At 35.2% G+C, this 12,687-nt stretch overlaps 1 protein-coding gene across 1 annotated transcript; it reads left to right on the top strand.

The window, feature by feature from the left end:
* Nucleotides 1–8,885: 8,885 nt before the first annotated feature.
* On the top strand, nucleotides 8,886–11,187 carry LOC126706254 (protein DMR6-LIKE OXYGENASE 2-like). The gene is made up of 3 exons (XM_050405595.1): nucleotides 8,886–9,328; nucleotides 10,217–10,544; nucleotides 10,927–11,187. Exons 1-3 carry the CDS (start codon nucleotides 8,886–8,888, stop codon nucleotides 11,185–11,187), a joined length of 1,032 nt encoding a protein of 343 aa, XP_050261552.1.
* The last annotated feature ends 1,500 nt before the right edge of the window (nucleotides 11,188–12,687 follow it).

The following is a 12,687-nucleotide window of genomic DNA, read 5'->3' as shown; positions in this document are numbered from 1 at the left end:
CTAAGATCGTCATTCAAACATGACTCAATAAAAAACTGTTCAAACATAGCTAAAAAATACTAAGTTGTTCAAACACAACTAAGATCGTCATTCAAACATAACTCAATAAAAAGCTGTTTAATTATAGCTAAAAATATACTAAATTGTTCAAACACAACTGAGACCGTCACTCAGATATGACTCAATAAAAAAATCATTCCAACACAATTGAAGGAAAAAAGTTGTTCATATACAAGCTAAATACGAAAAAGTTGCTCAAATGAAACATAAAGGTTGTCTTAGCTAACATCATCACAAAGGGTTGTCCAAGCATAAAAGAGTTGTCTACTTCAGCTAATAGTAGGAAATCCATCAACCTATCTACCATCATCAAAGGAATTGTTTAGTTGCCCAAAACAACGGGCCCAAAGAGAGATATTGTCCTTGCCTTGCAAAGAAAAAAATAAAACAATAAAAGATTACTACTCCTTAGGGATAGGGTCTACAGGGGCTATAATAGTAGCCTCCTTCACTCCTTTAGCAACATCTGTGGCTTCCTCCGTCACATTCTTCGCTGTAGCCTCAGAAGACATGAGCTCTTTCTCGACATCATCCACAGCCAAGCCAGAAAGGTCCAAGCTAGGGTGGTGCTTTGCCATCCACTTCACGAGAAGATCAAAGCCCTCCACGTAGTACTTGCACAAGTCATTAGAGTACTCGTCAGAGTCTTTGAAATCTTATACCATCATGGCCCCGACGTTCTCCAACTTCAACTCCAGGTTACCTATCTACTTGTCCTTCGGCTTGTAGAAGTCCTTCTCCACTTGTAAGCTCTTCTCCAAAGTTGCCACGAGCTCCTTGTCATTCTCAGCTTTGACAGTGAGAATAGCAACTTTGTTTTTAAGCATCTCATTCTCAACAAATAAAGACTTGGCCAAAGGCACAGATGTGGCCACCTTTTTCTCTAAATCCAAGAGCTTCCCTAAGACGAATAGGGACTCCCCTAAAGCCTACAAGGAAATTTTCTCTCAGCGGAAGTAAAGCAAAAAAAAAAAAAAAAAGGGACACAGATGATTAACAGCACATACATGCACAAGCTTTTGGATGTGAGACGACATCACCTTACTGGATGACTTCGCCATCAGAGGGCTTAGATCATCCATGGAAAGTGCCTCATGGGCCTTCAAAGTTGTTGCGTCAATGTCATCCTAGAAGATAGGAAGGAAAGATTTACCACCAGCCTTTTTCTTCTTCCTAATCTCCTCTCCACCAGAGGCAATCATCTCCAGTGACGAAGAAGGAGAGGCAAGGCACTTACAGGCGGGTGAGCAGGAGGAATTGTCGTCATAGGATCTTTCTTAGAAACGTCACCAATCTTCTTCTTGGACAAGAGACCACTAATGGTGCCACCTTTGGCCTTTTTCTCTTGAGCCTTAGCTAATTTCTATTTACTAAACCTAGTCATCATTCCTGAAAGGATGAGGCAAAAGTAAAAAAAAAAAAGAAAAAAAAAAGAAAAAAGAGAGAAATAAAGAAAGAAAGAAAGAAAGAAAGAAAAGGGAGAAAAGAAGAAAAGAATGAAGAAGGCATAAATGCGTACTCTTTTTCCCAACTTCCAAATTCTTTCAAACCTTGGTAGATGGTTTTGGACCCAAAAAGTGTAGAAACAAAGACTGAGGAGAAACGAGTTCGTCAAAATCCTTGACAAACTCAAGATACTCCTTTACTTTCTCAACGCGACGCTGGTACCTCTTCTTCAGACGAGGACGCTGGGCAACTGCAAAATAAAAATACAAGTAAGTCACCTATCATTGTCACTCAAAAAAGAAGGGGAAAGTTGAGAAAGATGCACTCGACATGGGAACTCCCCAACTACAAAAGAACTTGGGGGCATCGTCTAAGTTCTCATCAGGGACGAACTCCCAACCACTTCCAGAGATAAAAAAGAAATTTGGCTTCCAGTTTTAGAGAGACGAGGTGTAATTGAGGATTAACCTAGAAGCCCTATCCCACGGCTTAAACTCATAATAGCCGGTTTCCTTAGATTTCCTCAGACGATAAAAATGGAGAAACTCGTCCCTCCTATTGACATCACCATCATTGGCGGACATCCACACCACCATACAAGAAACCAAGATCCGCCAAGAGTTAGGTACTAGTTGTGTCGGGGTGACATGCAAATAAGAAAAAAGCTCCCTAACGAAGGGATGAACAGGGAAATGAAGGCCACTGGTAAAATCGGCCTCGTAAAAACAAACCTCATCGGCATAAGAGTGACAAGCCCTCTCTTTGTCACGCGGGATCCTAACTTTTACAGAATTAGGGAATTGGAACCTATCCCTGATTCATTGCTCGTCTTTTCTTGTAAGGGAACACAAGATGTTCTAGGCTTTATAAGGGGTAGAAACAAAAGTGGCCTTTGAGATCACACGATCATCAGACAAGGATAACCTCTTCTTCAGGTCGCTAGACCTTACCTCAGACATCCTCAGCAACTTAGCTACCTTAGCAGAACGGGAGACTAAAGGAAACAAAGAAGAAAGGACAAAAGTATATGGACAATCCTTCCCTACGAAGGAATTGACCTTCTAAAGATGCTTCCCTTTTACGGACTCCAGTAAACTACCTAAATGAGCGAAAAAGAAAGCTATCGAAGGACAATCTACTCTAACAGCAGAATAATCTACCATGGACGAATCAGAAAAAGAAGTGCGAAGGACTTATCAGGAATCGCAGAATAGAGAAAGGAAGCTTGGAGGAGAGACAAACCCTAAAACGGAAAATTGAATAAGGAAAAATACAAGAGGAAGGAAAGAGGAGGGAAAAATGCAAAACAAGCGGCCAATACTCACGCAGGAAAACCAAGACATATTCGCACATTGAGCACATCCCAGTCGTACACGTGGCGCCCAACCACTCAGACATCAAGTCGTCATAAATGCGCAGTATAGGAAATACGAAGCGTTGGACGAAATTTTTCTTATATCATCTAAAAGACGAGAAAATGAACAAAAGGGGCAGCTGATGAACCAAAAAATTATGGTCGTCATCATACACAGATTGTCATTCACCTAAAGAAGATGCTACGCATTTATTACGCACATTGATGATGAAACGTAACGGATGGAGCAAAGTTCACAGAATGAGCTGTGATCTCCAGACAAAGATTCTGTAATGCACTAGTCGTTGAGCATAAATGCAACACATCATTGCACATTAATGGGGCACATAACTATAAAAGAGAAGACAACAGAAGTTAAAGGTACACACAAATACTCTACGGAATCAATCTCAACTCATTTTTCTCTTTAGAATCTTTCTCCCTTATTGACTTAAGCATCAGAGGCGGTTTGGCTGACACCACACCGGCGTGTTACTCTTCCTCTCAGTTCATTTTGCAGGATTCTTATCTACAGAGACGACCCCATTCACAACATCGTCCATCCGCTACAACAAGGAGCTTAACTGTTGATTTTTTACATCATCAACAACCACTTGGATCATATAAATCAATTTGCCAGTTTTTGTAATTGATATGCTTTACAGGGAAAAAAAATTTCACCCTTCTTCCATTTTATGAGGGGAAAAAATTCACTGTTTTCCCCCCTCTAAGGGCACCAAACTTATACGATTTCCTTTTTTTTTTTTCTCTATTTTTTGCGCTCAATTTACAAATCCATGGCTTATCATTTCTACCATTATAATATTTTTGGCCAAAATATAATGTTGGTCTCTAAAAGTTTACACATTGAGTGCTTTCAATCATTAATGTTTTTCTAATCAAAAAAAAAAAAAAAAAAAAAATCACTGATGTTTCAAATGAAAGATTTTAGTCTAAATTTTAAAAAACAAGTGCTATTAGTATTAGTCCCTCAATCAAATTTTGTTAATTTTCTTCTCAAAAAAAAATTTTGTTAATTTTATTTTTATTAAAAAATTTATAGAGTGATAGAACTAGACCCAATTGTTTATGATAGGCCAAAAACGTATTGACCCCTTGTGATGAATTAATTGATTAATTAGCCAAGTTTATTAATTAATCAAATTAACATGCAATTGTACGTGACAGTACAAACAAATCACCAATTAACTAAATGCAGTGAAAATTAAATTGACACAGTGATTTGTTTACGAATGGGGAAAACCTACATGGCAAAAAGCCCACCGGGTGATTTTAAGATAACCACTCTCGAGAATCCGCTATTATCAAAACAAGCGGTTATAAGTAAAGGAATTCTAGTACCTTCTACCAACCTACAGTTGAACCCTTATCCCAATACCCAATTGGACTTGTTTTGTAGTGATAATCTCTCATTTTCAATGCACGGCTCCTAGTACGTGACTAACTAATTGCGCGGATTCCAATACGCGACTTGATCACCAACTTGAGAAGGATGTTGGCTGCAAAGTTCTTCTGTTCATCACACGATGAAGTTCATGAAGTTGCTTGGTCACAAAACCCTATAGTGTACAAATACAACAGCTTCTTCAAGAACTAGGGCAAACTAGGTTTCCAATCACACTCTTGTGAAATTTGCTCTTGTGCAACTTGTGTCACCTTTTTCAGCCCTTAAAATAATCCTTATATATGTTTAGGGTTGTGAGAAAAGAAAGCCCAAACATACATTCACGGATTGGATGAAAAACAGCTTGAAAAACTGAACTTCATAAACCTCAATAGATAGTCATCTATCGAGCTAGCTATTGAGCCACAAGCTTCAGTAGTTTTTAAATCTCGATAGATGCTAGCTGTCGAGTTTTAAAATCTAGCACTTTATTACTTGATTTTTAGACAGACTTGCATAGCTTTAACACTTGAACTTGAAACCTTGTTTCTTGAAGAATTAAACACATCCTAGATCTACTCAATTACAAGTAAAGTGCGTTTTGTTAAAAAATTAGCTAATTACATAAAATGTTGACATATGTTCCTAACAATGAATCACATATGTCCTAACAGTTTAAAATCAAATCCCCAATATGTGATACTTATGGTGGTTTCGAAATGTCAATACTTATTAAATCGAGTTGAATTTGAATGTAAAACCTACCCCATTCTCAAACATAGGAAGGAAAAGAAAAAGGTATGACAAAGGACTCGCTGCACTAATGTGACTCACGTTTCCTGTGGTTGAAGGACTGATCAACTTTATTTATAAGAAAAATCATCATTGTTACATAGCACATCGTCCCACCCTTCATCTTGCGTTTGGTCTGTTTCATCGATGTTTCTTTAAAAAGCAATAAAGATAGAGATGGCACTACTTGCAAGAGTCGTATTTTTAGTTTAAAAAATTTATACTTGATAGAAAATAGTAATTGTGAGAGCAATTTGCTTAGTTTTAATCAAATTTTAATTAAAAAAAATTAAAGCTGGCAGAAATTAGTAATTGTGGGAGCAATTTGCTTATTTCTAATCAATAAAGTGAGACATTATTCAATATTAAAGTTTAGGTAAAATTGAGATTGACCCCAATGGGAATGATTGGAACTAACTCTATATTTCTATGCTTCTAACTATGCAGGTATAAACATCATCGCACATCCTTGACATGATAGACTAATAGTTACTTTACAAGTACAAAGTTCTTATGGTGTGGGAGAAGGAGCAAGGATCGAGATTCAAGTCTTTAGAAAAGAACTTCACACATATATACACCTAAATTATACTTATACTATAATAGAATTTATATATGTATAAAAATAAAAAATAAAAAAAGTATGGAGGTATAAACTTATATTTACTTTGAGTTTGTTGACCTGCATGAAAATGGCACAGAGGATAAGGCTTAGTACTATGATTGTCACAATAGATAGGCAAGGTACGTAGTATGCTAAGGTGCACCAAGATCTTACAATTAGATTTAGACCTAGTAAAATTGGACTTGGACTTGGACTTGTTAAACAGTTCAAACCTATCAGAAAATTTTGGTATGGGTAGAGAATTTTCGGAAAATAGTTTTAAATCCCATTGACCAGCTTAAATATTTTTGAGCTTCAAAGAACTTTGAACTTCTACATATTGCATTGAGCTACAAATTAATCATACCGAGCTGCAACTACTCTTTTAGAAGAAAGCTCTCGTTAGAATTAAAACGCTGGGAAAATGATCATCTCCTCCATTTGCTTTGAAAATGGAGAAAGAGAGAACATTTTATGATAAATTTTTTTTACAATTAACAAATCCAAAAATAAACATAATACCATGTCGTTTGAAATAACTTAAATCTTTCCGTCAAATAGAATTTTACATTGAGGTCACTTAACCATCGATTTACAACCAAATGCTATACGACTTCCATATTTTAATATAAACTAGCCACTATCCAGTGTGTTGTCTGGATAGTTAAATAAAAATTATATATATATATATATATATTTATTTATTTATTTTGTTTAAATGTATAATTAACCTCATGCAATTCATTTAGAAGTAATGACATTAAAACAAATGAGTAACTGCCCTAAATATTACATTTGTATATTCATACACTTCTTCTAAAAAAAAAAAAGACTTTCACTTAAATTTAGCTAAACCAAAATAGACTGAAACGCTACGTTAATGTGGTTTAACATGAGCATAGCAATAATAAATGATATGCTTAAGTTTAGATATTACGAGTTTGATATCTATATATTTTTTTTAATAAATTTGGATTTAAAATAGCTACTCTGGACCCAAACCTATCTTTTCCCATTATGCAAGTGCACAAAAATGACCAAATGAATTAAAGTAGACTAAATTGGACAAACTATACCAAAGTGGACACAAATAGACCAAACTGGACCGAATAGAACTAAAATGGATAGAATAAGACTGAATGGAACCAGAGTGGATAGAATGGACCAACTAGGATCAAAGTGGACCGAATAGGACCAAAGTGGACAAAATGGACCGAATAGTACCCAAGTAGACAGAATAGACAGAATAGACCTTATAGGATCCAAGTGGACCGAATGGATAGAATAGGACCGAAATGGACAGAATAGGTCCTAGTGGATCGAATGGTAGGCCTGTCCACCGGAACTTGTACCCGACCAACCTGAGAGAAACCATCCGATCCATACTCGAAACTAGCCGACCCGACATCGGTGATGGTTGGTAGCGGGTCTTAACCTCCAGAAACCGAGACTGGCGGGTCAGTTAACGGGTCTACTCTTCAAAACCAATTCCAACCGATCCGATCGCCTATATATCGGAAACAATCACCGATTTTCGTAGGTATAAGGAATTTCTGATAATTTCTCGACAGATCCGTTGGGATTCGGTGAGATCTCGTCAAGATCTCAACAAATCCATTGAGATCCGACAAGATTTCGAAAGATCTCGTCAAGATCTCTTTGAGATCTAGTGAGTTCTTTTAGAAATCTTGCTAGATCCGGCCATATGTCAACCAGATCTAGTAGATTTCAACCATTTCCAGCACATTTCGTCATTTTTCTTCTTCCTCAAGTTTGATTGTCCACTGACTGACACCGATCGATATCCGAGTCGCCCGAACCAACTCATCTTATGGGTCGGCTGTAGGTTTGGATGTTGGAGACCCGAAGAGGTCAGGTCAATTCCGGGTTAGGCACAAACCCCACCCGGACTGACCCGTGGACAGTCCTATCAAATGGAACCGAAGTAGACCAAATAGGACTAAAGTGGATTGAATATGACCAAATTGAACTGAAGTGGACAAAATGTGTCGAATATGCCCAAAGTACATCGAATAATACTGAATTGGACCGAATAAGACCAAAATAGACTGAATAGACCAAAAGGTTAGGCAAATACAACTCAACAAGAGTTTGCTACACTTAAACTTTTAGATATACTAGTTATTGTCGTGCATTGCATGAAAAAATTTTATAGGTATTTCCTAAGAAATATAAAATTATTATCAAAAGGTTTGAATTTTGTTGCATTTTTTTCACCTATACTAGTTTGTTTGTTTTTTCTAACATATATGTTACGTGCATGACTCTAGTGTAACATACATGATTTTTATTAATAAGTAAATTGGACCATAATACAATGTAAAAAGTTAATCCAGAGTCTACTTATTCAATATTTTGAAACCAAATGGGTTGAAAAAGAACCGCTCAACTTTGTAAGCTTCAAATCCTATCCATATTATATAAGGACCAATTTGTGCTTTTGAAACTCGACATTAAAATTAAAATATTAAAGAAAACTTTAAAGACCAAACATGTAGTATTTATCCAAATAAATAATAAACTGAATGGGACAGGTTTGGCTACAACCACCAATTGCAAGACACATATCATTTTTCCATTGGTAATTAGAACTCAAAACTCCAAACATGTTTGAAACCAAACCTTTTTAGACTGAAAATTCATTTATAATCTTTTTATTAACACTCCCTTTGTTTCAATAAAAAAAAAAATTACGAGAAGACATTTTTTGGCATTTTCATGTGTTTGGTATGGAAGTCAAAGGAAAAATATCTCAAAACTTCTCTTATTAGCTTGATATGAGATAGAGTTGTTTTTCACTAATTTTTTTTGGAAAACAACTATATCTCATGCAAAGCTAAATAAGGGAAAACAAGATTCAAGGTATAGTTTTCTAACTCATTTTAAAGTTGTTACTAATTTTTTTTTTAAATTATAAAAAAATGTTATTATCGAAACAAATTGCGCTTAAGTCTACTAATATTTTCCTTACATAGGCGCTTGGGTGGTATTTCCCTCCATTGCTCTCATTACCACCGAAGATTCACGCATGACAAAACAGTAACCATACAAAGCTTTACCTGGATGGTTCAACCTATACTGACCTAAATCAAACTCTAAATTAATCCCACGCTATAAATTAAAACCTACCCTTACACCTTACAAAAGAATGAGAGAAAACCTTCACTTTGATACAATTTCACTAACAAAAACCCATCATAACTATGGGAGAGGTTGATCCAGCTTTCATCCAAGAGCCTGAACACCGGCCCAGAATCACCTACATCGAAGGCCAAGGCATCCCATTAATCGATCTTTCCCCTATACACTCCTCCGGCGAAGTTTCTGCCATTGAAGGCCTTGTTAAAGAGATAGGCAATGCATGCAAGGAGTGGGGGTTCTTTCAGGTGATCAACCATGGAGTACCTTTGGAAAAACGCCAGAAGGTTGAGGATGTGTCGAGGAAATTCTTTGCACAGAGTTTGGAGGATAAGAGGAAGGTGAGGAGAACTGAGAAGGTAGTGCTGGGTTACTATGACACTGAGCATACTAAGAATGTTAGGGACTGGAAAGAGGTGTTTGATTATAATATAGAGGAACACACTAATGACAAGGAAGTCACAGCAGAGTGGACTAATCTTTGGCCTGAATACCCTCCGGAGTTTAGGTAATTTTTACTTCACAATATTACCCGGAAATCCTTACAATTACATACATCCACAATAAATTTGTTTTGATTGAATAACAGGTTAATAATTAATTGAATGAATAATTTAAATCCAAATTGTAGCAAATAATTAATGATTAGTCTTAAACGTTGTAAATTGCATAATCAAGTCTTTCCACTTATTAGCAAGTAATTCAGATGGTGTTAACCTCAATGACAAGATTAATTAGCAAAAAAAACACTGCAAATTGGTGACCAGTGCTTTAGATCGGGGACTTAAATAAAAGATCATTTAAATGTGATATGGACTGGGGCAAAATTCAACAGATTCTTTTGTCCCAATTTTCTTGCTCTACTCTATATTCCACCAATAAAAACTTACCACTTATTCACCTAATTAATTAAATACTACTATTAATTAATAATGGTAATATTAATAAGTCAATAATGATAGTATTTAATTAATTAAGTGAATACGTGACATGTTTTTATTAGTGGAGTAGGAAAAGTGGTACATAAGATTTGGACTCGTATAGAACTGTCTTGGTTTTTTTATTTACTCCAAATTTCTTATCCATCTCAATTTTTTTCCTTTTACTTAATTTTTTTTTTTTTATAAAACGAATTTCTGAAATGGTTTTAAATATGAGTGCTGATTGAGTTATACGTATTTATTAAGTCATACAATAAATATTTTAATTATTAACAAATAGAAAAGATTCAAGTAAAAACTATTTTCATCTATTAACTGAAAAACAATAAAAATGAAGCCTAGTTTGAGACTTTTTTCGGCCGGGGGGGGGGAGGGGGGGGGGGGTGGGATTTGAGGCCAAGTTTAAGGGATTCAATTTATGTGATCTAATGGAATCCCTTTGACCCATTGCCCAGAGAGACATGCCAAGAATATGCACAAGAGATGGTGAAACTAGCTTTCAAGTTGATGGAACTTATTGCATTGAGCCTAGGCTTGCCAGCAGATAGGTTTCATGGCTTCTTCAAAGATCAAACCAGCTTTGTTCGATTCAATCGCTATCCAACTTGCCCTAATCCTCACTTAGCACTTGGTGTTGGTCGACACAAGGATAGTGGTGCCTTGACCATCCTAGTTGAAGATGATGTTGGAGGGTTAGAAGTGAAGCCGAAAACATATGGGGAGTGGATTCGGGTCAAGCCCATCCCAAATGCTTATATCATCAACATTGGTGACACTATTAAGGTACATTTTTGAGTCTTCAAATAAACTTTGCTAATTACGATTCATTCACATCATATATATTATATGGAAGTCAAATCGCAATCACAATTAGAATTTTAAATTAAATTTAAATTAATTTTTAATTGATGTTTAATTTTGCATGATTAGTTCAATTTAATTTTCTTAATTTTAATATCAATTGATCCATTCATAATACTCAAGCTAAAAACCAAAATGATCACCTCACTTATCTATACAAAACCGTCTTATCCATTCATAATTATTGCATATTTCCTTGCACTCTCATTATAAAATAATACCATTCCTATATTGGAGCTTGTATATATGTGTTTGAAGGCTCTTATCGTTGTCCAATTTCACTTTGGGAATGGAAATTGTTCAGGTTTGGAGCAATGGCAAGTATGAGAGTGTGGAGCACAGGGTGGTAGTGAACTCAGAGAGGGACAGGTTCTCCATTCCATTTTTCTTCCTACCAGCACTCTACACCATGGTTAAGCCCTTGGAAGAGCTGACAAATGAGCAAAACCCTGCTAAATATAGGGCATACAACTGGGGTGAATTTATAAGTACTAGAATGCAAAGTAATTTCCAAAAACTCGGTGTTGAAAACTTGCAAATCTGTCATTTCAAGACAACAGAGTAATTAAGCTACATGGAGGTAGTATTATCTGTTGGGACCAATAGCATTGAGCAGATTCTTGTAGAGCACTACTTTGTACCCACATATATAAGCAATACTATGAATAAATATAATTCAATCTAATTTCCTTATATTGCTGAAATCATTTGCCTTATATTAGAGAATTATATATGAAGTACAATAGTGAGAAATTAAAGTTATTGTTTACATCAGGTTAGAAATTTCAACAAAAAACTAAAAAAAAAAAAAAAAAAAAAAAAAAAAAAAAAGGAAGAAGAAAAGTGCGCAAAGTGCGTGCGATGAGGCTACTGTGTGTATCTATATATATATATTCCAATATGTGTAGATCCCACTGGTAGTCATGAGACCAAGATTTAAGTATGCAAATTACAATAACGAACATCACTCCACAAAGAATGGAAACAGAAAATTGACTAAATATAAAAAGGATGATGTAAAATCAATGGATATTTAAGGTGATGTAAAATCTACATGGTTTTGCCAACTTCCCCCTTACTGTCAAAGTCAATTTAATTTTTATATATGTGAGTGTCTCTACTTGATCTCGAATTCCAAATTTTTTTTAATGTTTAGAAATTTATATATTTTTTTAATTATTGAATTCAGAGTTTCTTTATATGTATGTGTGTATATATATTTATGTGTGTGATGTAGTGAATTTTGCTTTCAATTTTTTTTTTTTTTGTTTATAAATTTGGGATGATTACTTGGGGTTAAAGTAAAAAATATAAGTGCAATTTTGATCATAATTCGTGCAATAATAGGTTTTTTTTTTTTTGATACAAGATATAATTTCTACTCTAACATAATCTAAATGTATATGTGTGTGAAACTTCCTCCTGGAGACTTGAACTCTGACCCTTGCCCCCTACACCCCACAAGCATTTATATTTGTAGAATGACCACCGCACCTAGGGTGTTAGTTGTTGATATTAATTTTATGCTTATATACATTAATTAACAAAAACATCTTAGCATGTCTTTTTTTAATGGAGAAAGAAAAAAGAAAATCTTAGCATGTTTAGTGTTGATATTAAATTGACACTTTGAGATGCAAAATTTAGGGTTGTTCACCGAACCGCACCAAAACCGCCCGCAAAACGGCATAACTACACTGCATCGCATGTAACAATGCACCTCACCACATGATGTAGTGCAGTTTGTAGTTTTATAATAAGAAAATCGCACCGCACTGCACTCCCTCTATATATTAATATATTTATTTTTTTAATATTAAATATATTATCAATAGTTTAATAACCCTAGTTTTCAAAAAAAAAAAAAGTTTAATAATTCTAGCAAGTGTTGATTAGGAAAGGCAACCTAAAATAAAGAAAAATTAGCTCAATAGTTTAAAACTTGACTCAAAACAAAAGGAAAAATCAGTTTTGAGCTAGACAGGAAAAACTCAAAATTTGAAAAATATACTGTTTTCAAACCGTCCAAATCCCATCTTATACATCACACCACACATGTGACCGC

Source organism: Quercus robur, chromosome 11 (assembly GCF_932294415.1).
Source record: "Quercus robur chromosome 11, dhQueRobu3.1, whole genome shotgun sequence".
NCBI lineage: Eukaryota > Viridiplantae > Streptophyta > Magnoliopsida > Fagales > Fagaceae > Quercus > Quercus robur.
Note: the sequence above shows the minus strand (reverse complement) of the source record. Positions and strands in the feature narration are given on the sequence as shown.